General features: G+C 44.6%; 1 protein-coding gene across 2 annotated transcripts; it reads right to left on the reverse strand.

Moving 5' to 3' along the window:
• Positions 1-1,571: 1,571 nt before the first annotated feature.
• Positions 1,572-26,921, reverse strand: PTPN7 (protein tyrosine phosphatase non-receptor type 7). 2 transcript variants are annotated; one of them, XM_036756151.1, is made up of 11 exons: positions 26,867-26,921; positions 25,377-25,564; positions 24,124-24,307; positions 23,404-23,488; positions 20,885-20,961; positions 16,019-16,156; positions 15,544-15,654; positions 7,529-7,686; positions 6,021-6,134; positions 3,105-3,221; positions 1,572-2,718 (listed from the first exon to the last, which is right to left on the reverse strand). In XM_036756151.1, exons 2-10 carry the CDS (start codon positions 25,496-25,498, stop codon positions 3,128-3,130), a joined length of 1,083 nt encoding a protein of 360 aa, XP_036612046.1. In that variant the 5' UTR covers positions 25,499-25,564; positions 26,867-26,921; the 3' UTR covers positions 1,572-2,718; positions 3,105-3,127. The 2 variants fall into 2 exon arrangements, with proteins under 2 accessions (XP_036612046.1, XP_036612045.1); XM_036756150.1 differs by having other exon boundaries at positions 1,572-3,221.
• Positions 26,922-27,439: the final 518 nt, after the last annotated feature.

Here is a 27,439-nt window from a genome sequence, read left to right on the forward strand (position 1 = left end):
TCCTCCTGAGACTTGGGAACTTCCACTGTTCTGCTGAGGTGGGCCCTGCTGGGACACCTCCCTTCCTGCACTAGTCTCCTTCCACCACCACAATAAGGGCCCTCTCCCCAACCTCTCAAGCTAAAAGGCTACCGAAGCCCTACTTCTGGCTCTTCTATTTCAAAGTTTCTCCTGAAGGAGTATATATTATCTGGGTTAGGGAAGGAGGGAGAGATGAGAGCCATTTTAGCTTGCCATTATGGCTCCCGGAAGTTCAAGAGGGTACATTTCAAACCTTTAGACTGCTGGTTGCAAGCCTCTGGAGGAGTTGTTCTCACAGCCTCAGGTGCTGTGCTGCTTCCTCCGGTAGCTCTGACAGACTCCTGTCCTGGGCTGGGAGGCCTGGGGATCACCACCAGTTTTGTGCCCAGCCTTCTCCCAGCCGAAATGGCTGGCTGGTTTTCACAGCTGCTTCAGCTTTGGTGTGGTCTGCTGCAGCTCTGCGCCGGCGCTCTCCCAAGCCTACAGATCCATCCTGTCGACCCTGAGAACTCTCCTGGCTTGGAAATTTGCCACACTCAATCTCATAGTGGCTTCTAACTCTATCACATCTGCTCAGATTCACTTTTTTAGAGGTATCTGACAGAATTTGTTCAAGAGCTCCTGTAAGAGCTGTTTTCACATGCCATCTTGGCTCTGCCCCTTCCATAGCTTTTTCTCTTTGCTGGGTCTGAGCTCAGGATAGGATCAGGCACTTGAAGGACCTGCCCCCATCTTCCTCTGTCTGCAAGGATGCGCCTAGCTCACAGGGGTCAGAAAAGAGCATTTCAGAAATCATATTCTCTTTTAACACTATTCTTTGAGGAATAAGGGGACCCTCCTTGAGGATCAATGCCCTGAGGACCCAGGAATGATACAACCATGTCCACATTGATTGATGTGAGATGTCATGGAACAAAAGCCAGACCTTCTTCCATGCTTAGGTTAGAGGGGAGGGTTTACAGGCCTCTACTCTGATCCTCTCTCTTCAGGAATGTGGTGCTGAGTTAGTCCTGGAGACACCAGGGAAGTTGGGTCAGTTTGAGGATTTAGACTTCAGAGGAAGCTAGGTCTGATGCCAGGTCCTCTAGAGTGGCAGCAAGTCCTAGATTGTATCTGGAACCAAACTGAACCTCCAGGGCTTTGGATAGAAGAAAGGGACCTAAAGCCAGACTAAGCCCCCTATTTCCTTCTTCCATCTTCATAGTAGCCAATAATAATGGCTAATATTTATATAGTGCTTCCTATGTGCCAGGCACTGTGCTAAGCACTTTACAATTATTTCATCATATCTTTTTTATTTTGTAGGGGAGAAGGCAGGGCATTTGGGGTTAAGGGACTTGCCCAAGGTCACACAGCTAGTAAGTGTGTCAAGCATCTGAGGCCAGATTTGAACTCAGGTCCTCCTGACTCCAGGGCTGCTGCTCTACTCTCTGCCTGCCTAGCTGCCCCATTTCATCACATCTTTACAACAATCCTGGGAGGTAGGTGCTATTATTATCCCCATTTTACACCTGAAGAAACAGACAAAGGTTAAGTGATTTGCCCCGGGTTAAACAGCTGGTGTCTGAGGCAGGATTCAAACTCGGGTCTTTCTGACTCCAAGTCCCATGTAGTACCCATTCTACTAGCTAGCTGCATCAAAGCTTTTTTCCATCTCTGGGTTTGGACTGACCATCTTCTGCATTAAGCCTTAATGATTTTCCCAGTTTTTATTTAAGTAATTTGTATATGTCTGTGTTTATTCACTTTTATATTTATGCTGTATACATTTATATATGTGCTTGTCTGCTTTATTAAAATTAAGCTCCAGGGAGTTGGCATCGTTTCATTCTTCATAGGGTATCCTCAGTGCTCGGCACATAGGAGGCACTTAATAAATGCTTTATTGTTTTATCGGACTGGACCTTTGGGGGCTTACAGTTGGTTGGTGGGATTGCCCTTGAGAAATTTACCTGGTGAATGGAAGCTCTGAATGGTGTCAGAGAGGGAGAGGATACTTCTCCAGACATTTCAAGAGGAACTTATCTTCACTTTCCTCTTTCTCTTCTCCTCCCCACCTCCCCTTCCCTCCTAAGATGGTTTCAGGCTGGATGCCACATGGCCTGGGCCATCTATTTATTGTGGTTCCAAGACCCAAGATGGGGTTGCAGGGAGAGAACTGGCCTCTTTTGCCTTCACAAGGACAGTGCACACGGATTGGTTGATGGAGAGAAGAAGGAAGCATCTCTAGGAATTTAGATGGCTTTATCAGGGTCTGGCCTAAAGAGCTTAACATCACTAGCATCTCAGGGCTGATTGGCATTCAATGTGCTGAGGGCTGCATGGGTGGTTTTGTATAGTACTCTTGTGCTACAAAGCTTCCCACAAGGAGTGGGTAGAGGGATGGTTATGGCTGAGGATTATTTTCCAGGAAGGGAGATGAGGCAAAAATAGTTGCCAGGAATTTCCCCATCCTCCTTTTGTCCTTAGGATGTTCAAACACAAGGTCTATGATCGGGGTCCCTAGAAGCGTTGCCTTCATAGAAGAGGAAGCTTGGGCACGTAAGTAGCACGCCAGAGGAGGTGGGACCACCTAGGGTTTTTCCTTCAGGCTTGCTGCAGTTGACAGCTCAAATCATTGAGCTTGAAGCAGGCTATGGGCTTGAGAAATAGGCACACAAATATAGGTGTAATGTCCTTGCTGTCCATTTCAGGAAACTGAGGACAAGAGAAGAAAGTAAGATAAAATCCCTGTATCTCTGGTCTTATCCTTTCATCTCAGCTTTCTCTGGCTGCAGGAGGAGGATCAACTCTCCACTCTGGTCCAAGGATTGGGCTTCTAGTCACAAAAGGCCCCCTGACACCCACAACTCCTCCGCTCCTCCATCTGCCAGTCAATGAGTCAGTGATCTGGGATACCAGGTCTTTCGGGACACAAAAGGAGAATGAAAACTTGGGGCATCAGAGGATCAATGCCTCTTCTAGGATCAGAGACCCTGGGGACCGGGGTATGATGGAGATAGAGGACAAAGTTCTAGGCCTTTAAGGAGAAAGTTTCTCCTCTCTGGATGGGTTCAGTCTAGATACTATATGACCTATGTCACCTCTTCAGCCAGGTTCCAGAAGGTCATGGATTTGGTTCCTCAGGCAGCTGGGCAGCATACAGGGCCAGGGTATGGTGCAGGAACTGGTATTGCTCACTGGTTTGGATCATGCCCCCCCTGGAATAAGAAACAACAAAGCTGATGCTGAGAGCAGAGACCACAAGATCAGGAGGCTTCCAAAGTGCTCCATCTTCTCCAAGTGCTGGGCACCTGTTCTGTCCCATATGGGGTTCTGGTCTAAGACTCAAAGCTGGTATCCTGGGTTTACAAGTCATAGATTCCCTGAATGAAATTTTTTTAAACCAATTTTTCACTTGTGTCCACTCTCTGACCCTCAGAACCACCCCTTCCAGGGAGAAGTCCCATCCTGCTTTGCCCAGAGCTGTGTCTACAGCTCTCGGATCCATCTTTCACAGAGCCATCAAAGTGATTTTCCTAACTAAATGCAGATCTCACGATATCACTCCCTTACTCAACAAATTCCAATAGCTCCCCATTACCTCTAGGATCAAAGCTTTTCTGTTTGGCATTTAAAGTCCTTCACCATCTGAATGCAACCTACTTTTCCAGTCTGATACATTACTACCCTTCACATTCATGTAAAGAGGGCTCAGCCAATCTGGTCCTCTTTATGTGCCTCATCTTTATCACTCCATCTATAATATCTGTGCCTTTGTCCCCATTGGTCTCCATACCAAAAATACACCCACTGCTTACCTGTTTCTTAGAATCCCTAGTGTCTTTTAAGGCTCTCAGCTTATCTTCTGTATTATGCCATTCTCGATTTCCTACCTACAAGTCCCTCACTGGTGTGATATGATACGATATAATATGATCTATGACATCTAGCCAGGAAAACAGTATATATGTGTACATGTGTATGTACACACATATGCATATATGCACACATATACAATACATGTACATATGTATACATGCACATATACATACACATGCTCATGCACATATGTATACATACATATATGTATATGATTTCAGCAGCTACATAGGAGATGGATTCTAGAAGGAAAGAGACTAGAAGCAGAGAGGCTGTTGGAAAAGTCTAGTTAATAACAGTAGAGAGAAGGGGACGGATGGGAGCAATGCCTAGAGGTGGGCTTGACGAGACAAGGCAACGGATTGCATGTGGTAATATGGAAGAAAGAAGGGTCAAGGATGACTCCAGGGTCTTGAATCTGGGTGGTAGGAAGGATGGGGGTGCCCTTGACAGAAATAGCCCCTGGAGGGAAGACAGGGAGAGGATGGGAAGAGGATGATGAGTACTGTTTTGGACATGTTGAGTTTGAGATGCCTGTAGGAAATCCAGGTGGTGATGTCCAACAAATACTTGGTGAGGCAGATCTAGGGTTTCGGAGAGAAATCAAGGCTGGATATATTGATGGGGGAGTCATTTGCATAGAAATAATTATTGAGAGGGACTAAGTCATCTTGACTATTATAAATATACAAATTAAAAATAAAGGACATATGAAGAAGATGCTATCTGCATCCAGAGAAAGAATTGAGAAATAGATGTATAGAATAATTTTACACCCCCCACCACGTGTATATATAGATACATATATACTGTATATATGTGGATATATACACATATGTATATACTTTTATATATATATACACAGTATATATATATGTATGCATGTGTGTATACACACACACACACACACACCTATTTGTGTCTAGCGGTAAGTCATATGGCGGGGTAAGAAGAAAAAGAAATTTACGTGATAATTTTGTTGTATATTTGGAGGGAATAGCAAGTTGTACATGGTAGATTTGCAGTTTCATGTACATTCATCTTTTTTATTGTACTTTATTATGGAAATACTTGTTTTGTTCTGTGAATTGAAAATAAAATTTAAGAAAATGACCATTGAACTCATAGGAGCTAACAAAGATCTTGGGAAAATAAGAGTGTAGACAGAAGAGGGCCCAAGAGAGAACCCTGGGGGGGATGCCCATGTTTAAGGGCAAAAGGTGGGTGATGATCAGCAAAGTACACTTAGAGTGGTTTGAAAGGTGGGAGGAAAAGCAATCTGGGGAGTAAGCTAGAGAGTCAATTAGCAGCTAATTGGATTACTCTGCCCTATCTTGACCTTTGCACATCCGATCTCCTATGCTCTGCATCAGTTAAAGTTCTATCTTCAAGGCCCATGCAACCTCCTCTGACATTCCCCCTCCTTCCTCGCTGCAGAGTAAAGTGATCTCTCCCTCCTCAGATTTCTCATAGCGCTTTGCTTGGCCCTTTCCTTGCCTTGGCTTGTCTTTAAGCATTACTTGTGTTCATGTTGTTCTCCCATTTTAGATAGGAAGCTCATTGAGGGCAGGAAGTTTCTGGGACAGGCATCTTGGTATTCTGAGTACTCACCACAGAGTCTTGCACAACACTTAATAAATGTCTGGTGAATCACATTGATTCCATCAGCTCTTGAGACCTAGCTATTTGTGCATTTTTGACACGACATATTTTCATGATATATTTTCTGCAGGTATCCGACTACAATTTAGTCTCTATATCTTCAATTTTTAGCTCTCTCCCATTATTAGGCTTTACACTCTTCCCCAACCCCCAAACTCTCAAGGTCAAGGGTATTATAAAATGATTTTATACAAACCCCAAATCCTTTTAAATGACCAACGGAAGCTCAGAATAAATCCATATATATGTGATCTAAATTGAAATTCTGACACCCCAATCCACAAATAAAAATGTATACTGTGCTAGTTGTAAAATAGTTTTTTTCAGTAGCAGGGGTCTTTTCTTTCAAGGCACTGATGCTTGAGTGATATTTATAGGAATGGGGACCTAAGGAAAAGCCTTCAACCTTGGGGCAGTCACTAAGGGTGGTTGTCAGGGTGGCTTTTCTCACCCTCTTAGCTTGAGCCTGAACCCACCTGTCCAGCCGAAGCTGGCATACGATGCCCAGGATGTCTACTTCCCCTCGAGCCTTGAGCTGTTGGCAGCCAATCCGTGTGGCAATGAAGCAGCCAGTCCGGCCAATCCCAGCACTGGAGATAAAGCAAAGGGGGCAAAGTGGGGTATGTCACAAGGAGATCAGTGTATGTAGACATCAGTTGGCTCCAGGAATCTGTTTGTAGGCTAGCAGGGCTGGAAACTGTGCTACTGCCTTGGGAATTTCTTGGGAAAGAAATCAATGCTGCTCAGACCACCTTGGGGCTCTGGTGAAGGCACAATAACTGTATGGGCCAAAGAAAATCTCATCTAGGAGGAAGGCAGATGAGTGGTTATAGCAGGAGTCAAGAACTGGGGGGCAGTTATTAGCACACCAGCTATCCAAACCAATCTAAGGCCACAAAACACACTCTTTTCCTGCTACTTTTTTTTTTTTATTAAATTTCATCTGCTCAGAAATCTCCTGTGGTCCCCATGATGCCTCTTTTACCACTTAGCCCTTCTTATGCAACCATCCTCCTCCCTGGTAAGCCCAGACTCGGCCCCAACTGAGCAAAATTTCTCATGCTTTTCTGGTAGGCCATTTCTTCATTTATCTGTTTTTTCTTTATAGGAAAAGTCAGGGGTCAAAGCCTGCCTGTAATAGTGTAACCACGGGCAAGCCATTTAGCCTTAAAGTGCTGTCTAAATAAATGTCGGCTAGTCATATTATTTGCTCTGCACCTCCTCTATCCCAGATATATTTCCAACCCTGCCCCCCAACCCTCTCTCCCTGCTATGCCTCTTCCATCTTCTCCTCCTTCATCCTCCCTTTTTCTCCCACCTCCACTGAGTGAGTACCCAGTTCTCTTCTCCGCTTTGTTCATACCTCATCTCCTTTAGGAGGCCTTCATGTGCCATCTCTCTGGGAGCTCGAGACCACGAGCTATGCCAGCTCCCCCTTTCCCAGATTTTCTTCCCCCAGAATAAGAGCTCACTCAGAATAGAGACCACTTCTCCATGTCCACTCTTCCCCCCATCTCCCTTCAGTATCTAGGCTAGCATTCTGTACTCAGTGTCAAGACGAGTCATTTGATAATAATAATAGATAGCGTTTAGTTAGTGTTTAAGTTTTTCCAAAGCATTTCATGTATATTATCTCATTAACAACTCTGAGGTAGGTGCTATCATTATCCCTGTTTTGCAGATGAGGGAACTGAGGCTGTGCCCATGATCATATAGGCTATAAGGTGGATTTGAACTCAAGTCTTCCTGATTCCAAGTACAGTACAGTAGTACTCTATCCACTTTGCCATCTGACTACATAAATGACCTAGAGTTTCCCAAATCAAGGCAGCACTTGGCTTCATTTTGCACAGGTTTGAGCAATAAGGCCTAATAGTGCAGCATATGTGTGCATATTTATGTGTGTGTGTTTGCTTATGTATTTAACTCCCCGGGGTTGGGGTAGACCTAGGGGGGTTTTGGGAAGAGGGAGTGGGATACAAACCTGCAATGGACCACAATTGGCCCAGAGTTGGCCGCTGCGTCTGGGCTCTCCTCTATCTCATCCACCAGGTGTAAGAGGGGCCCAGCTGACTCTGGGGTCTGGTGATCAGGCCAGGCAGAGAAGAGGATGTGCTTTACTGGGCGACACTCTTCCTGGTACTAAGGGATGAGGTAAAGAGGTGAGGCGAGGTAGGGGTGCAGGTACAATTCAGTTCAACAGGTGTGCATTAAGTAAGCATATGGAAATAAAAATAAAGGTGGAACCAGTGCCATTGCCCAAGGAGCTTACATTGTACTGGGAATTAACACCAGATAAGTCTGCTTATGTTAAATTCACTAGGGAGAGAGCCCTAGATCATTAGGGAGATCAGGAAAGGCTCACCTTAGGAGCTCGAACCTACAAGGAAGAACCAAAGGTCCTAAGAGGTAGGGAAGAGGAGGGAACTCTGTATAATGAGTCAAACCTTATTATTATTCTGGAGAATTTAGGAGCCAGGTAGGTGATACCGGCTTTTCTCTTGCCTTCAATGTCCTGTTCTTTCCCTCCTTAAAATTGCTGGAAGTGGGGCTGAGCCAAGATGGCAGAGAAAAGGCAGGGACTTGCCTGAGCTCTCCCAAATTCCTTTCAGAACTTTAAATAACACCTCAAAACAAATTCTGGAGCACCAGAACTCACAAAAGTACAGGGTGAAACAAATTTCCAGCCCAAGACAATTTAGGAGATCAGCAGGAAAGGTCTATCACACTAGGATGAGACTGGAGCACACTCCAGGACAGGCTACACCAGCATAGGCCTCACCCTAATAAACCAGCAGCAAGCCTTGGGGATGATTGAATCAGTAGTGGCAGTAGCTACTTCTGGAGCTCTCAACCTACAGATAGTAAGATGGTCAGAGAACTAGTCAGAAGGAAATTACAGGGGTGCCTTTGCTGGCATTGGGTCCAGCACTCTGTTGCATTACCCATACGAGGATCTGGGTTGCAGTCCAGGGTGAGGAGGCACACTAGCATACCAGAACTTGTGGCAGCAAGGAAACAGGGACCCTGGTTACAGTACCAGGGTGGAAAAGAGTGCTTGTGGTCACTCACAGACCAGAGCATAAGCCAGGAGAGTAGTAAACACACCCCTCCTTAGATCATACTTTTGGAGGAACCAAAAACTTACACCTAACTAACTCTGAAAATAGCTGCATGAAAAACCTGAAGCTTGGGACAGTGTCCTATCCACCCAAGAAGCCAAGCCCAACTTTAATATAAAGCTAAAAGTCAAGAAATAGGCTGGAAAAAAATAGCAAACAACAACAAGAGATCCTGACCACAGAAAGTTCCTAGGGTGACACAGAAGGTCAAAACATAAACTTGGAAGACAATAAAATAAAAACTGCTACATCCAAAGTCACAAAGAAAATGTGAATTGGTCTCATGCCCTGAAAGAGCTCAAAAAGGATTTAAAAATCAAATAAGAGAGTGTAGAGGGCCAGCTCTGAGAAAGTCCCCAACAGGACGAGTCCAGGCCAGATTTTAACTGAAGCCTACTCTTGTCCTTGGGCTGATAATACTCAAGACATGGGCTCTCCAACCCCCTTACATGTAAGTGTACGTATAGAATATTTTGTTCCCAGATAGGATACAGACACAGTGCTGATAGGGCACAAGGAAACAAAGTATGCAACGTAGTTAATAATTGCCAAATGTTGTCATGAGAAAGGTGTTATGTTTACTAGCTTGGAGAGTATATCCACCCTTTCTGGTCAATAAACAGAGCTGTTCTTTACTGTTCCCCTGGCTTGTGTTTTTCTTTCACTCTCTCTGGTATTTGGCCATCTCCGGTCATTCCATGCCACAGCCGCTGGCGGCAAGAGAGGTAGAAGAAAAATTGGGAAAAGAAATGACAGTGATGCAAGAAAATTATGAAAAAAGAGTCAACAGTTTGGTGAAGGAGGCACAAAGAAATACTGAAGAAAATAACACCTTAAGAAACAGAATAGGCCAAATGATAAAAGAGGCATAAAAATACAATGAAGAAAAGAATGCCTTAAAAAGCAGAACTGGCCAAATGGAAAAGGAGATACAGAAATTCAATGAAGGAAATACTTTAAAAGTTAGAATTGGGCAAGCTGAAGCTAATGATTCCATGAAACATCAAGAAGCAATAAAACAAAGTCAAAAGAATGAAAAAAATATATAAGAAAATGTGAAATATCCCTTTGGAGAAACAACTGACCTGGAAAATAGATCAAGGAAAGATAATTTTAGAACTATTGGATTACCTGAAAACCATGATTAAAAAAAAAGAGCCTAGACATCATCTTTCAAGAAATTATCGAGCGAAAATGCCCTGATATTCTAGAACCAGAGGGTAAAATGGAAATTGGAAAAAATCCATGAATCATCCCCTTAAAGAGATCTTAAAATGAAAACTCCCAGGAACACTATAGCAAAACTCCAGAGCTCCCAGGTCAAGAAGAAAATATTGCAAGCAGCAAGAAAAAAACTTAAATATTGTGAAGCCACAATCAGGCTAACACAAGATTTAGTAGCTTCTACATGAAAGGATTGGAGGGCTTGGAGTATGATATTCCAGAGGGCAAAGGAGTTAGGATTACAACCAAGAATGACATACCCAGCAAAATTTAGTATAATCCTTCAGGGGAAAAAGTGGATATTCAATGAAACAGAGGACTTTCAAACATTCCTGATAAGACCAGAGCTGAATAGAAAATTTGACTTTCAAATACAAGACTGAAGAGAAGCATAAAAAGGCAAAGAGAAATCATAAGGAATTCAATAAGGTTAAACTGTTTACATTTCTAAATGAGAAGATGATACTTATAACTCTTAAGAGCTTTCTCATTATTTGGACAGTTAGAGTATATATAGACAGAAGTCAGGGGTGTGAATCAAATGTGATGGGATGATAATCTAAAAAATAAAATTAAGGGGTGAGAAAGAGGAAAGCACTGGAAGAAAGGGGAAAAGAGAGATAGAATGGGGTAATCATCTTACATAAAAGAGATGTGAAAGAGCTTTTACAGTGGAGGAGAAGATGGAGGGGATAGACAGGAGTGCTTGAACCTTAGTCTCATTGGAATTGCTCAAAAAGGAAATAACATACACACTCAGTTGGGTATAGAAATCTGTTTTACACTACAGTAAAGTAGGAGTAAAAGGGGATAAGAGAAGGGGGAGGGGTGATACAAGGGAGGGCAGACTGGGAGAAAGGTAGTCAGAAGCAAAACACTTTTGAGAGGACAGGGTGAAAGGAGAGAAAGGTAGGATAAACAGGAGGAAATAGGATAGAGGGAAATATACAACAATCATAACTGTGAAAAAAATTTTATAGCAAGTGTCTGATAAAATCCTCATTTCTCAAATAGAGAATTGAGTCAAATTTACAAAAAATAAGAGCCAATCCCCAACTGATAAATGATCAAAGGATATGGACAGGCATTTTTCAAATGAAGAAATCAAAGCTATCTATAGTCATATGAAAAAATGCTGTAATTCACTATTAATTAGAAAAATGCAAATTAAAACTAAGCTATCACCCTATACCTATCAGATGAGCTGACAGAAAAGGAAAATAACAAATGTTGGAGGGGATGTGGGGAAATTGAGAAACTAACGTACTGTTGGTGGAGTTGTGAGCTCTTTCAACCATTTTATAGAACAATTTGGAACCATACCCAAAGGGTTATAAAACCATGCATACCCTTTGACCAAGCAATTCAACTACTAGGTCTATATGCCAAACAGATTTTTTTTAGAAAAGGAAATGAACAAAAAAGGAAATGTACACAAATATTTATAGCAGCTCTTTTAATGGTGGCAAAGAACTTGAAATTGAGGGGATGTCCATCTATTGGGGAATGGCTGAACAGGTTGTGGCATATGATTGTGACAGAATACTATTGTGTTATAAGAAATGATGAGCAGGATGCTCTCAGAAAAAACCTGGACAGATTTTACATGAACTGATGCAAAATGAAGTGAGCAGAACCAGGAGAACAGTGTACACAGTAACAGCAATATTGTACGACAATCAGCCACAAATATCTTAGCTATTCTCAGCAATATAATGATCTAAGACAATTCTTAAGGACTTATAATGAAACTACTATCCCCTTCCAGAGAAAGAACTGATGGAGTCTCAATGTATATTGAAACAAACTTTTTTTTTTTACTTTATTTTTCTTGAGATTTTTTTTGGGGGGTCTGGGTTTTCTTTTACCATATGATTACTTGCTTTCTCCATGAGGAGGGAGGGGAAGGAGGGAGGGATGGAGAGAATTTGGAACTCAAAATTTTAAGAGACAAGTGTTAAAAATTGTTTTTACATGTAATTGGGGAAAAATAAAATATTAAATAAATGAATTAATTTAAACACATGAGAAAAATAAATTTTTTAAAAATTAAATAAAAAAGAATTGCTCTACAGCAATCTACATTGGGGTAGGGGACTGGGGAATTGAGAGAGCATTGACCAATGGTACAAACATGGGTTCTTCCTAAGAAACCTGCTTTTTAGTGTTAGGTCTGCCACTGATGTGTAATATGAATTTGGACAAATCTCTTTATCTCCTGGGCTTCAGTTTCCAGATCCATGGTAAACTAGGGGTAATGATACACCTCCTTTTCCAGCTCTCTATCTCTCCCAGTTGCCATGAGGACAAAACACAGAAAAAGCATAATGTGTTCTTTGGGATCTAGGCTCATCAGTGGCTCAATCAAGTCTTTATTAAGCACCTCTTACATATCATGTACTGAGCTAGACCCTGGGGATGAAACAGAAGGAAACAATGAAGCAATGAAACAGAACCTACTATCAAAGAGCTTCCATTCTCTCAGGGAAAGCAACACTTATTCCTATAAGTATGCACAGCACATATACAGAGTAAATACAAGGTAATTTCAGGGGAATGGGGAGGCATGAGCAGCTAGGGGAGCACATCAGGAAAGGTCTTGTGTGGGAAGCAGCATTTGAGTAGGTGTAGGGATGGGGGAGGGGGTGAAGAAGACAGGTGGGGGGGTGAAGAGGAGGCGCATTTCTGGCACTGGGGACAGCCTGTGCAAATGCATGGGGACAGGATGGAATGTTATGTGAGAGGAACAGTGAGAAGTCCAGATGGCTGGACCACAGAGTATGAAGGAGAGCTAGGTGGCTCTGGGCAGTTAGGTGGTGCAGTAGATAGAGCACTACTCATCTTTCTGAGTACAAATCTGTACTCAGACATTTATTAGCTGTGTGACTCTGGACAAGTCACTTCACCCCGTTTGCCTCAGTTTCCTCATTTGTAAAAGGAGCTAGAGAAGCAAATGGCAAATCACTGCAGTATCTTTGCCAAGAGAACCCTAAATGAGATCACCACTGAACAATAACAACAGCAACGTGTAATAAGGCTAGACAGATAAATTGGCATCTGGTTGTAAGAGTTTTCCCTGCCAATCAAATGACTTTGTATTGATCTGCTTGGTCTCAATTCCATGAAACAAGATGACTCCCTGGTGTCCTGTTCCCCCAGTCCCCACACCTTTCCAGCTTCCTCTTGTGTGTTGTCTTTCCTTGTTAGATTGTAAGTCCTTTGAGGGCAGGGACTGTCTTTCTTTTTCTTGCCTGGCACATAGTAGGTGCTTAATAAATGTTTATTGAATTGATCCTAATAATGATAATAATAGTAGCTAATATTAATAAAGTATTTTTGATTTTCCAAATAACTTGATATACATTATCTTATTTGATCCTGAAAATAACCCTGAAAGTTTAAGGGCCATTCTTATCCCCATTTCACAGATGAGGAAATCGAGGGTTCCAGGGCTTAGGCCAGATTTTCTTGACTCTAAGTCTACACTCTAGCCACTGTATCACCTAGAGCTAAGAGGAAGGCCTTGGAAGTTATTGAACTGGAGAATGACACGCCCTTTAGGAAATCACTTTGACAGTGGTCTATGGATTGGAGAGGCAGGGAAGCCAATTAGAAGACTACTGAAATAGTCCAGGCGAGAGAGAGCCATATGAATGAAGAAAAGGGGGCAGATATAAGAAACATTATGGAAGCCAAATCAACAAGATTTGGGAACAGATTGATTATATGGGGTGAGGAAAAATGAGGGATCAGGGATGACCTGGGGGTGGCAAACCTGGATGAGTGGAAGAATGGTTGGAGCCCTTGTTAGAAATCATAGTTTTAGGGCCCAAAGAAACCTAGGAAGACATCCATTCAAGTCCTTTGTTTTACAGATGAGGATACTGAGTCCTGGTGGTTAGGTGAACAGAAATGGGGTTTGAACCCAGGTCCTCTAATTCCAAACCCCAGAGTATTCTACAGTCTCTTCAAAGCCTTTTCACCCCATCTCTTGTTCTTCTAATTCTTAGTGACAGCATGTACCTTAGTCCAGCCTCTTCTTGCCTTGGTACTAGAATGCATGTACTCCCGTTGCTCCTAATCACACTCACATCTAGGAACTAGGTCCACTCATCTCTCGTCAAGTGTTCCCTTTTCCTATGCAGAGATCAAACTGGGACAACTAGATATTTCCATCTGCCAGGGCTTGGTCATCATAACTCCCATAGACTGTTCTCTGGGTACAGGCCCTGCAAATGCTCTGGCCCTACAGTGGATTCCTCATAGCCCAACATGGAATCAGCTCCAAGGATCTGCACGTGGACACCTTTCCTCCCTCACACGTGGTGAACGCAGAAGTGACTCTGAGAGTCTCCCCTGGGACACTCCCTTTCTTATTCGTCCTTCCCAATATTCTGCACCTGCTGTAACATAGTGACTATCCTGTGCACTATTTATTCTCTCTTCCCACTTGCCAACCTCTCTACGTCACATTAAACCCTGTTTCATCGCCAGCATTGATAGAAGCTCCTAATAGCCTGGGAGGATACTTAACAATCGTGGACAGCTGCATAAAAGTGGCAAATTCCCTGTACAGCAGCCATCTACCTTAACAGAACAGCATTGATAAGCAACAATTCTATCATTCATTATCACGTGGTTTGCTTATTGACCGCATATCATGAAACACCGCTTTTCAGAAGAATCCCAACTGCAAGTGAGTCAAAGGGCAACAGAAAGATTCATGGTGGCTTTGAGATTGCTGCTGCTCATTTCCAACAATTACTTGTTTGAGAGAAATGGAATACATGCTATCACGGAGGAGGTGCATAATTGGAAGAAGAGGCGGGCCAGTCATATGGTGAGAATGAGGGATAACAGGCAGACAGCCTTAGCACTGACCAGACCAAGGCCTCTTATGAAGGAAGACTTATGGAAAGGCAGACAAGGATCACGAAGGATGAGGATATGTTGATGCCTTATGATCTGAACCAGCCTACATTTATGAGATCATGAATTTACCAAATGGCAAAACAAAGGTGAGCCTGTAGGTTCCCTGAAGGCAGGAGCAGTGTAGGTTCTCTCTCTTGTGCCTTAATACATAATCTAGGGTTTTTCTGACTATGGACTCAAGAATTCTTGTTGGACCTGGGTCCTGATGAAGGATTTGGGAGATGCAACTTGATTCAAAATAGAGTTACTGGAAAAGGCCGGGGAGGAAGGTGGTGCCCATCAATTGGGGAATGGCTGAACAAATGAGGACACCTCACTGGAATAGAATACTATGGTGCCCATAAAAAAATGACACAGTTTCAGAGAAATGGAGGAAGACTGTAGAAACTGATACAGAGTGAAGTGAGCAGAACCAAGAGAATGACTTATACAACAACAACATTATAAAGACAATTTTGAAAGACTTGAAAATTCTTATCAATGTGATGATTAACCATAATTCCAGGGGAACAATGATGGAGCACATTATTTACCTCCTGTCAGAGAGTTGATGGATACAAAGTGCATGATGAGACATACATTTTTGGACTTGGATGGGGGGAAGGCTAGGCAGGTCTTACACCCTGTGGAGGAGGTCTATCTCCTTTCAGGCTCACCAGGTTCCTCAGGGTAGGGAGGTTTCAGCTAATGGCTTTATGATTCTAAGGAGCAGTTGTTATACCTGAATGGTAAGGTGCCGGACAATGTATTCTGGGCGTTCAATCACATCCTGGACCCGTATCTGGAATGGCCCATAGGTTTCCTCCTCTGTAGGCCAATAGTGAACACATTTCTAGGTGAAAGGGAGATGGGAGTGAGAGAGGGAAGCAGTTCTGTCAGCAAGATCCAGGGGATGCTCTAGACAGGAAATGCCTCTTTAGGGGAAGAGAGATAGGGGATTTTATGTTATAGAGGCTATATCTGCCCTTGGGTGAGAGTCAGGGACCAGGTCTGTTACTAAGAATAAGAGTTAAGGAGTAAGCTTTACCCCCAAGTGGTTGTCCCTACTCTGTGGAAGGTGGAGAAGGGGGAAGGGAAAGGGAAGGAAGACAGAGGAAGAATCCTACAATATTCTAACTGGACTGCCCTTGTTTCTGTTGCAATCTGGTTGTCTGAGATCCTCAAGAGTGGTTTTTCTGGGGAAAGCTGCCACCTACCTCTTTGCCTTCTTGAAGCTGGGTGAGCATGATGATGAGGGGTACCTCCTCCTGCCACACCATTTCCCAGAAGTCAGACACAGTATTACGCATGGGGCCCTGGGTTGCAATGTAAACTTTCTCACGACCATCATAGCCCTAAAGAGATGGAACAAAGTGAGGAGTAAGAACCTCAGGAAACTTCCCCCAGCTCCCTCTCCCTGGAACTAAGACACCCTGACATTAGGTTGCAGCCCTTTTACAAAAAATGTGCCAGAACTCTTGACAGACACCCACGCCCACACCCACACCCCTCTCACGATTTATATGACATATGCATATTTTAATTTTGCTACATTTTATGTATTTAGCATCAAAATGCAGAGCAATGTCTTCAAGTTCCTTTCCCTCCAAAATCCATCTTCCCTCTCCCTCCGCCCAATCAATGAATGATAAGCATGTCTTAAGCACCTACTATGTACCAGATACTGTGCTAAATGGTAGAACATACAGAGACAGAAATGAAATAATCCTTGCCCTCAAGGGAGGGCAACACGCACATAAACAAACGAATGCAAAAATAAATGGATGGATGGATAAATAGACAAACGAATAAATAAATACTGGCTACATAGAAAATACATAGTAATTTGGGGAAGGCAGCAGGAGCTGGGAAGATCAGGAAAAACCCCATATAGAAGGTCATGCTTAATCTGAGTCTGAGGAAACCAGGGATGATGAGGGTGTCCCTGGGGGGGTGGTCATTGCAGAATCAAAGAGTATTTGCTGTAAGGAGGATATAGCTCCAGGATAATTTTCTGTCCTTGAATACACAGCTGCTCCTGCTGAATTCCAGATCAACATTCTCTCTTTGCATCCCATGAGACAGGGATCAGGTAGTGTAACATTCTGGAAACAACTCGATTGTAGGCAGAAGACCTGGGTTTGACTGTGGCTCTATTTACTCCCTGTGTGACCTTGGGTCACTTTTCCGGGCCCAAATTTCCTCAGTGGGGATTGACTAGAGGAGCTGCCAGAGACAGATGCCATGAGACGTTTGATTTCCCATCAAATCACCTAGGTCATAGTGCCAGACATTTAGATCTGGAAAGGACATCTAGTAAAGACTTTTTATTTTACATTTGAGAAAACAGAAGCCCAAATTGACAAAGCGATATGGCAAAATTCACACGGGTAGTACGCTGGTAGAATTAGGATTTGAACTCAGGCCACCTGACTCTGGACCCCACCTTCTTTTCAACATATCTGCTGTGGAACCAGGCTTTGTTACATGTGACCTGCATAATTTTGGGCAAGTTTTCTCTTTGGGCCTCAGTTGTCTCTTCTGTAAAATAGGGGGGGGAAGTGCAATTATATGATCTTTAAATTATCTCCCAGCTCTAAATCTTATGAATAGGGAGATCCTGTTTCCCCTCTAAATTGTCCTGGCTTATCACTGATGGCGTTCTATTTCCCAACATCTGTAAAAGGATGCCCTTGCTCTTGTGAACCACCAGAGGGCAGCAGGTTTCACATCCACTGTAGGGATGCGTGGTATAGTGGGGTAAGGTTCCATACCTTGAGGCACTAGGGGGTTATCAAGAAGGAAACTTCTGGCAAGATGCCTTGACGAGAAGCCACGCCTAGGTAAGGCATTCCCGGAGGCTGAAATCTAAGCCTTTTCTCTTAGTTTCCTTAGCTACCAGCTGCCCAATTTTTGGAGGATTCTCAGCCTCTAGAATCCTTTCCTGATCAAGTGGCACCTAGGCTTTGAGCCCTTGTGATGGATGGGATATGGAGGTCAGGGGAAACTGAGACTCGAGAATTGGAAGTGGTGAGAGATATGGAAAAAAAGCGACCCTGAAAGGGCTGAATTGCCAAAGCAACGTTTTTTTCAGTACCCCCTACAATGTATGGGCTGTTATCAAGTGAGATAATATCCATAGAGCGCTTACCACAGTGCCTGGCACAGAGTGGGTGTTTAATAATTGCTTGTTCCTGTCCCTCTCTTTCCCCATGACCACAGGGAGAGAAGGAGGATATAGGTGGCAACTCAAACACAAGCCGCCATTGCAGTCAAGCTGAGGCTTGTTCTCCAATGCCTTTGGCATTTTCCTCGTGCAGACTCCCAACGTCATTAACTCTCATCAAGCTGAGTGGGGGATTTTCAGCATGAGGGGGCCCCTGACACATTTAGGGGGATTAGCTACTATGGGTGCTGTACATAAATGCAGAATTTTAGAGTCTTAAAGACTAGGTGACCTTTTGGGAATTATAAAATCAACCACAGCAATGGAGCTGGATACACAGAGGATTCCACTTTGGGTACCAACCAGAATAAACTGGTTACTAGGTGGAACAGTGGATAGAGTCCTGACACTGGAGCCAGCAAGACCTGAATTCAAATCTAGTCTCGGACACTAACAAACTCTATGACCATAAGCAAATCATTTAACCTCCTTTTGCCTCATTTTTCTCACCTAAAAAATGTCGACGATAGATAATAGCACCTACTTCTCAGGGTGGTCATAAGGATAAAATGAGATAATTTTTATAAAGTACTTTGCAAAACTTAAAGTGCTATACAAATGCTTCTATTATTACACATTGGCAGCTAAGTGCTGCAATGGATAGAGCACTGGTCCTGGAGTCAGGATGACTCCTCTTTCTGAGTTCAAATCTGGCCTCAGACACTTATTAGCTGTGTGACCCTGGGCAAGTCACTTAACCTTGTTTGCCTCAGTTTCCTCAACTACAAAATGAGCTGGAGAAGGAAATGGCAAAACACTCCGGTATCTTTGCCAAGTAAATTCCAAATAGGGTCATGAAGAGTCAGACACAACTGAACAACAGCAAAAAAAAGGGACACTAGGAAGAGGGAGAAGTTGCAAAGAGGCAAAAACTAAATTTGAGGTCAGGAAAAAAAAAGCTTCCTAACAATTAGGAATTATACATCATTGGAATGAAATGCCTTAGGTAGAAGTGGGTTTCCTTCCATTGTGTGTGTGTGTGTGTGTGTGTGTGTGTGTGTGTGTGTGTGTGGTATTTATGGCAGTTAAGTGGCTCAGGGGATAGAGCACTAGGCCTGGAGTCAGGAAGATCTGAATTAAAATCCAGCCTCAAACACTTAGTAGAGGTGTGACCTTGGGCCAGTCACTTAACCTGTTCGCTTTAATCTTCTGGAGAAGGAAATAGCAAACCACTAAATCCCATGGACAGTATGGTAGGTAACAAAGAGTTAGACATGACTGAACAACAACAACAACGTCCCATTGTGGATATACTGTATATATTCTGCATATGATATATATATATATTTTTTGTTTATGTTTGTATACACACATATATAGTTCAGGCTAGCTGATACTTGTGGCTTTATTATAGGGTAATTTTTTTTTGGCTGGGGGTTGGGCTAGATGGTTTCTGAATTTTCTTTCATCCCTGAAATAAAATTATTCTGTGAATATCCCCAGGATAAAAAGAGGAAATTAGGCCTATTTTCAGACAAAAAAATCACATGCAGTAAGTATTTACATATGTGTTCATATTTAGTGTTTCAGAGTAGAAGCCATCACTGACAACAACGTTTTCTGCCAAAGTCGCCATGCATGTCATGCTAGGGTTCCACAGTACACAGTTTGGGGAACATTGGTCCAGTCTGACCTCATCACTTTACGGAGGAAGTCAGCTTATATCTTCGTTTCATTTGTTGTAAAACAGAGTAGCTGGATTAGACCCATTAATCAACAAACAAACATTCATTAAATACCTGCTATGTGCTAGGCACTGTGCTAGGCTTTGAAGATCGAGATTAGGAAATAAAAATAGCCCTTACCTTTACATTCTTTTAGATCAGGGGTCCTTAAGCCGGGGTCCATGAATCCCCAAGTCTTGGTCTATGAACTCGGATGGGAAAAATGTACGTCTCCATTTTCGCTAACCTCTAACTGAAATTGAGCATGTCCTTCAATTATTTAAGAATATGATTCTGAGATAGAATCCTGAGTCTTTGCCAGATTGTCAAAGGGGTCCAGCCCACCAAAAGATTAAGAATCTCCATATTATTCAACAGTGTCTAATATTATGAAATGGATGAATATTTACAAAAATATAAATTGCCCAGATCAACAGAAGAGGAAGTAAAATACTTAAACAATGTCTAACACCCCTTCCGTCTCTAGCATTCTGTGCCTTCTCTGTAATTCACCCAAAGGTGATCAGCTCTGTGAGGAGCTCTTGAACCCCAAGGTCCAGAGAATTAACACAGTGGGCAGAGAGGAGCACAGACGTCAGAGCAGAGACGTCTGGGTGAGAATTCCAACTCTTCCACTTTCTCTGTGTTGTTTTGTTGTTCAGTCGTTTCAGTTGTGAATGACTGTTTGTGACCCCATTTGGGGTTTTCTTGGCAGAAGATACTGGAGGGGTTTGCCATTTCCTTCTCCGGCTCATTTTAGAGATGAGGAAACTGAAGCAAACAGGGTTAAGTGAATTGCCCAGGGTCACACAACCAGTAAGGGTCTGTGGCCGGATTTGAACTCAGAAAGATGAATCTTCCTGATGCCAGACCTGGCATTTTAACTACTGGACTATCTAGCTTCTCTTGCTCACTTAGCCAAACTGAACCTCAGCTTCCTCATCTGTAAAATGGTGGTGATATTATCTGTACCACCTCTGTACCAAGGTGTTTGAGAAATGAACTTTCTGCTACAGCTCGTGAACTATAAAATGTTATAGAAATGCAAATTGCTGTTATTTCTTATTAGAGTTTAGCACAATGCCTGGCACATAGAAGTAGGCACTTAATAAATGTCTATTGAGTTGAATTACAATAAGGCAAATTACCCAAGAAACCCCTTGCCTGGCAATGGTGCTGCGAGAGATACTTACTCGGATGTAGTTGGCATTAATGTAATCTCCATCCTCTTGGCTCTGTGCCCGCCCGAGACAGACACGGCTTTGGGGATCTAAGAGAAAAAAAATTGATGGAGGTCAGAAGTCATATGGAATAATGCTCATTGTCAACATCATTAGTGAATTGCTGAATGAGGAAAGACTTCATTCAGTAGATAATAGGGAGCCACTGAAAGTCTTTGAGCAGGGAAGTGTTACATGAGTTGGGGATTAGGACAATCATGCTGGCAATAGTGGGAAAGATGGATTGGAGAAGTAAGACTGAAGGTTGGGACCCCAGCTAGGAGATTGTTAGAATAGTTTAAGTGTGAAGTAATATGGAGATAGACTGCGCTGGGAATGGAAAGGTAGTAATCGATGACAGAGACTGTAAAGCAAGAATGTCTTTCTAATGGAAGAGCTGAGATTGAGAGAGAAATAACTAGCCCAGGGTTACACAGCAAACCAGGAGAGGAAGCAGGACAAGACTTTAGGCCTCTTGACTCAGATGTAAGTCCCTCCATGGAGGGTCTTATAATCATATATTTTTTTAAACAAACACAAGTAGGGTTGTCAAGACAGCAATCAAGGCAGTGCTAGATTAGAAGTCAGAGAACGTGGGTTTGAGTTCTGGCTTTGGCATGAATTACCTGTTAGTCCTTGGGGAAAATAATTTTATCTCTCTGGGCCTTTGCTCATCTGATGACCTCATCATTAGCTGAGTTCCCTGAGGTCCCTTCCAGCTCAAAGTCAGGAAACTATGACCAATAAGCATCACAGGCAAGGTGGCTTTCAGCAGCAAGAGGACCAGAGACGAAGTCTCCTATTTCCCAGACTATCCTTATCAGAGGGCTCTGAAGGGTGGAGCTCGGGAAGAGTTGCCATCATGTTATCCTGGTCCTTCTGCCTACCCTAGCACCTCTGTGGTTGGCTTGAGTTGGGCTTAGTGTTACTTTCTGTCTAGTTAAATCTATCTATCTGCTTTTTTGCTAGCCAAGTCCCACCCCCAGCCCCTCACCCCCAGGCTATGGACACTCCAAGGGTAGCAGCCAGATTCTTAGAACAGAAAATTCTTCTCTGAATATTGGTATGGTGGTGAATTTAGGCTGTTGAAATCACCAGGCTGGGACTCTGTAGGTGGTTAAGGTCACACGGAGGAGAGAGGGAGGGCTGTGTGCAGTAAAGACTCTGATTGGAGAAAAGGTTGATGCTTACCCATTTCTTGGAAACAGATTTTCACATCCAGCTGAGACGGAAGATTCAAGCTCCTTGGAACCCAGTGTCACCCTAATTCCATAATCTCTTTGAAAATCTGCTGGGCTACTTTGATTTTCCTCAGCTCCCTCCCTTACCAGTTGTCCATTTTCCATATCTGGAGGTGACATCTCCTCCAGCCCAGCTGTGTCTCCTTCCTTGTGGCTGGGCCTACTCCATACCACATAGGATTCCTCCAGCCCAATTGAGCTTCACCCATCCTCCCAGTCACTCAGGCCCACAACCTCACCATCATCCTTGATCCTCCACTCTCACTCACGTCACACATCTCATCTGTCATTGGATTTCATTTTTTCTATCTTTGCCAGCACCTGTTGTAGGTGTCCCTTGTCACAGTTCATGCAGCCATTCACCTAACCCATGCTCTCATCGCCTCTTGCTTGGCCTATTAAAATAGCTTCCTCATTGGTCTCCAGGCCTTAAGTGTCTCCCCACTCCAGTCCATCCTCCACTCAGGCACCAAAGGTCATGTCTGACAATGTCCCATTTCCCTACAATAAGCTCCAGTGGTTTCCCATCACTTCCAGGATCAGAGTACTCTATGTAGCATTTAAAGCCCTTTGCAGCCTGGACCCTGCCTACCTCTCAAGTCTTCTTCATAGACTTCATTTTCTTCCACACAGTCTACAATCTGGTTTCCCTGCCCTACTTTGCACATAAACTCCTGCTTTTAGGCATTTTTGCTGGCCCCCCGCCCCCCATACCTAGAATGCTCCCCCTCTATCTCCAGGCTCTCTGCACAACTCAGCTCAAATCCCACCAGCCTTCTTTGTATCCCCAGTGCTCAGCCAGGCACGTAAGTGTCTAATAAATGCTTATGGATTGATTCTTTATCCCAGGAGTGCTTCCTCCTTTCTACCTAGGCCTCTTCTAGCCTTCTATCTCCTCCATTCCAGCTGTATCTTTTCTGTTCTACAAAGTATCTTCTGTCCCAGCTGTGCCTTCTCTAGTTAAACAATATCCTCTGTCCCAGCTGTGCCTTCCCCCTTCCAGCCCTTCCTCCTCCACCCCAGCTGCCACTTTTTCTCCCAGATGTGCCTCCACCGTTCCACCATTCTCTCGTGGAGGGAGGGAGGAATGTGGCACCAACCCCTCCTCCAGCTTGTCCCTGGGTTTCACAGCTGGGACAAGACTGAACCCGAGTGTTGTAATCAACCCTAAATTCCACTCCAGGCCTGCCTTTTCTAGCCAACGGAGAGAGTCCCCACCCCACCTCCCCTGCTCCCTGGCATGGCTCTTACTTGGCAAGATGGTCTTGTATCGATCCTTAGAGGCATGGCCAGGAATGTCCAGTTCTTCAGGATTGACAAAGTTTGGGGGAATCTTCTGGCAAGTGTGAGGAGGAAGGATGTGAGCAGCTGAAACTCCTGCCCTGGACTCCCTGCTGAATCCTCCTCTCTGTGGCTTACTTTTCCCATAGGATCATATATCATAGATTTAAAGCTAGAAAGGACCATGGAGTCCAATCCCCCATTTTACAGAGGAGGAAGCTGAGCCTCTGAGATCAAGTGACTTGCCCAAGGTCACACAAACCAGTCAGTATCTGAGGTAGGATTTGAACATAGGTCTTCCTAGTTGCAAGCCCAGGACTCCTCACTGCATCTACCTTGCTGCCTAGTTGATTAATTAGTTGATTAAATTTCCTATATTTTTATATTAGCATCTAAGGTTAGATGTGGTTACAGTCAGAAGAGCAGGCACCAGAGAATCCCCAGGTTTTCCATGACCTTTTACTGTCATGTCGACCTTGACTCCAGAGCACTTCCTGTTACCTCTGACTCCTCTGCTGACCTCTCCTGGCCACAGAAAGACACGCATTTGTCTTCAATTTTTGCTAACGTTATAAACAACTGTAACGTTGCCAAATAGTTCCCCCACCTCTGGCATCCCCCAATTGTGGTATGATTCAGGGCGGTAATTCAGAGGTAAATGGGGTAAAGCGTAAACCCCACAGTCCTTACCGAGAACTCTTCCTCCAGTTGCTTGGGGCTGGGTGGCTGGCGCTGCAGGGCCCAGCGGGTGAGGGGGTGCCTAGCTGTCCTTAGGAAGTGAAGAGTGAGCTCTCGGGGTGTAGATACTGAGCAGATGGGCTCCACTGCCCCCAGAGAGCTCACATCCAAGATCAGAGCCACATTGGAGCCTCTCCTGTGAAGAAAGCCAGAGGTCGCAGCTGTCAAGGCCATGCTCTGCATTTCCCAATTCCAGGGTCATAGAGTTCCAGTATCTTAGCCTTGGAAGAGGGATCCAGCCCAACCTGTACCTGAGCAAGGGGCCTTTCTACAACATTGCTGACGATGGGATGACATGAGTCCAGTTTCCACTTAAAGACTTCCAGTGATGGGGAACTCCTTCCCAAGGCAGCCTAACTACCTTTGAACAACCCTAAACATTAGGAAGCTTTATCCTTAGAGGAGGCCTAAATCTCCCTTTCTGCAACTTCCATGTATTGCTCCTGTCTGGGACCAAGTAGAATAAAGCTAATTTTTCCACATGGCAGGTCTTCACATCTAAGGATCATTATCCTGTCCCCTCCCCCACCCCAATCTTTCCTTCTCCAAGCTAACCATCCCCATTTCCTTTAATGGCTCTTGAATTGGCATGTTCTCCAGTGCCTTCATTGGAATGGCCTGGGCACTCACCCAGGAGGCCAGTCCGTGGCTCAGAGTGTTTGGGGCTAAAGCTCTTCTTTCTTCCTCTTCCATGGAAGATGCTCTTTCAAGCCATGCCTTCTGAGGGAGTCTAGCCTTGCTTCTCTCTCTCCATGTCTGCTATTCCCCTCCCCCTATCTATACCCAACACCAGGGAGGCCAAAGACAGTCCTTTCAGGGTCTGTGGCTGTTAAGGATATCCTGAGAAATGCTCCTATCAAAGCCTAGCCACCTTTTCTTTCAAGCTAGGCCAACCAAACTTGAGCCTATAGAAGTATGAAGAGTCTAGGGGACCTCGGGTATGGAGTAACCTGAAACCCCATGTTCCCAGACATGCAAATGCATACAAATACATCTGGGTTTCCCTATTGATTCAGGTCCATGGTCTGCTCTGTACTAAGGTGTCTGATCTGGAAGGATGAGGGGTGTTTTTAATGATGCAGGGGAGATGGGCACAGTTGGGGAGATCAGGGCTGAGGGGAATTGTGGTTCTGGGGTAAGGGACAGGGTAGGGAATAACTCCCTTTCTCAAAATCGTTCTTCCCCGTACCCTCACCAGGCCTCACCTCTCCTGCAGTCTGATGTGTTTCTTGGCTGTAGAGGTGGGAGCAGGGGACTGGGCCATGCTTGCCCCCTGTGGTAGACTTGTCTGCTGAGCTCGGGAGCACTCCCCACAGGCCTGGACCATGCTGGGCTGGGGCCCAAGGGGCCAAGGCAAGGGCTCAGAGCAGGCTCACTCAGCCATGGTGACCACCTGAAAGACACAGGCACCCCACGGCTGACAGTCACTAGGGCTATGGGTAGGAGGCCTTCACGGCTGCCGGACCAGAACGAGGAATCTGAGCAGAGGAGGAGGGAGAGCAGGCACCGACAGCCCAGGGGTTGGGGCTTGTGGTTTTACCCCAGTCCGTTGTCCGTTTTCTCATGGTGGTGTTATCACTCCCCCCCAGAGTTGGTTGCATTTCCGGGGTGGGAGCAGCAGTTATCTAGAGGGCAGGAAGGGCAGCCTTTTAAGGCCCAGGATGAGCTAAGGGGAAGGGGAGAGGGACTTTGGTGAGGGGCAGGAAGAGATCTATAGAGGAGAGAGCTGGGTTGTGTGTGTGTGTGTGTATAATATATAATAATATATACATATATAATATATACATATATATAATATATGTTTGTGTGTGTGTGTATGTGTGTGTACATGTGTCTATGCTCATCAAGAACTCCTAACAGGGAGACAAGAGAAGTGGGAACAGAGCAGGTTGCAATGGGGAGGAGAGGAAGGGAGAAGATTGGAGGTCGCTTTTTCTTTGGGCGTATTGTTGGCCCCCATGATCCCAGACAGGCATATCACAGTGTTGGGATGAGATGGGGACCCAGGCGTATCTATCTTTCAATGTACTCCAAGGGGTGGTGGAGTGGAAGACCCAACATGCCTACCCAGGTCCCTTCTAACCGTAGGCAGTGCCCCCTCCCAGCTTCAGCTGTGGCTTTTGGGGTCTCTGTCCAGGGAGGAAGAGCGAGGGGGTGTTTCCTTCCTCTTCCTCTCCTTCCCCAACTCTTGCCTCCGTAACTGTCAGGAAAAGGCTTCACTGAGCCTTTAATCTATTGTAGCATGTGGCAGAACACAGATGGGAACACGTGGGGGGTGGGGATGGGGACGCACCTTGGCCTTTTCCTCTTTAGGGGGCAATCCCCTCTCAGCCATAGCTGTTCAGGCTCAGGGGCTAAAGAGAGCAGCTGGAGAACTGAACTTCTTGGGTCAGATAGAAGGGAAAAAGAGAAGGCAAGTGGAGGTGGGATCGATAGGAACACACACATCTGGGGTTTGGGAAGGAGGAATACTTTGCCTATCCTTTTCTGGGAGACCCCTCAGCCTTTTGTGCCCTCATGGCCTCTGGGCGTTATTGGAAATTTGTGTCCACTGTCCAGTCCAGCCCTAGGGTGACGTAACTCTTCCCTCTTCCACCTTCTCCAGCAATGCCCTCCTCCCACGCATTGCTGCCATTGTGCGGAGCTGAGGGGCTCCCACTGCCCACCTCCCCACATTCCCCTTCTAGGTACTTACTGGAGTGGCTGTGTCCCCCCAGGCTGCGTCCTGCCAGCTGTCTGTCTGTTTGAGGGCTGAGAAGGCTTCAGGAAGCCAGCTTCCTCCCTCAGCCCCTCCTTGCCTACCACCCACGCACACCCCAACCACATGCTGCCCTCCATGCGCCCACTGTCACTGCCACCAGGGGGAGGGTGCCCGTTTGCCTGGGCCACTTGGCAAGTCTGACATCAGGTGTTCCTCTCTCCACTTTCCCAGAAATTCAATTCAAAGCAATGGGTTTAAATCCAATGCTATAAATCTTAAGCAAGACACTTCTCCCATTAGTTTCCTCCTTGGTTAAATAATGGGATTGGGTGAGATATTCTCTGAGGTCCCTTCCACCTCTAAATTCTATGAGATTAATTAAATTCAGCATTTTTTTCATTTCTTCAACAAATATTTATTAAATATCTTTTCTGGGCAGATCATCTTGTTAAGCTTTTGGTAAGCAGAGCTGTTGTTTTAAAGATTGAGTCTCTCCCCTCAAAGGGCTGCCTCTGACCACTGGGGTACGTTGCTGGGGTCAGAGATTTAGAACTGGAAGAGCCTTCA

Source organism: Trichosurus vulpecula, chromosome 4 (assembly GCF_011100635.1).
Source record: "Trichosurus vulpecula isolate mTriVul1 chromosome 4, mTriVul1.pri, whole genome shotgun sequence".
In the NCBI taxonomy this organism is placed as follows: domain Eukaryota; kingdom Metazoa; phylum Chordata; class Mammalia; order Diprotodontia; family Phalangeridae; genus Trichosurus; species Trichosurus vulpecula.

Bases quoted from the DNA above. Each gene is read 5' to 3' on its own strand.
- PTPN7 (XM_036756151.1), bottom strand. From the start codon at position 25,498: ATGGTCCAGGCCTGTGGGGAGTGCTCCCGAGCTCAGCAGACAAGTCTA. The intron at 23,489-24,123 runs GTAAGGACTGTG...CACACTTGCCAG, and splicing joins AACTGGAGGAAGAGTTCTCG to AAGATTCCCCCAAACTTTGT. The intron at 15,655-16,018 runs GTAGGTGGCAGC...CCTTTCACCTAG, and splicing joins AGCTTCAAGAAGGCAAAGAG to AAATGTGTTCACTATTGGCC.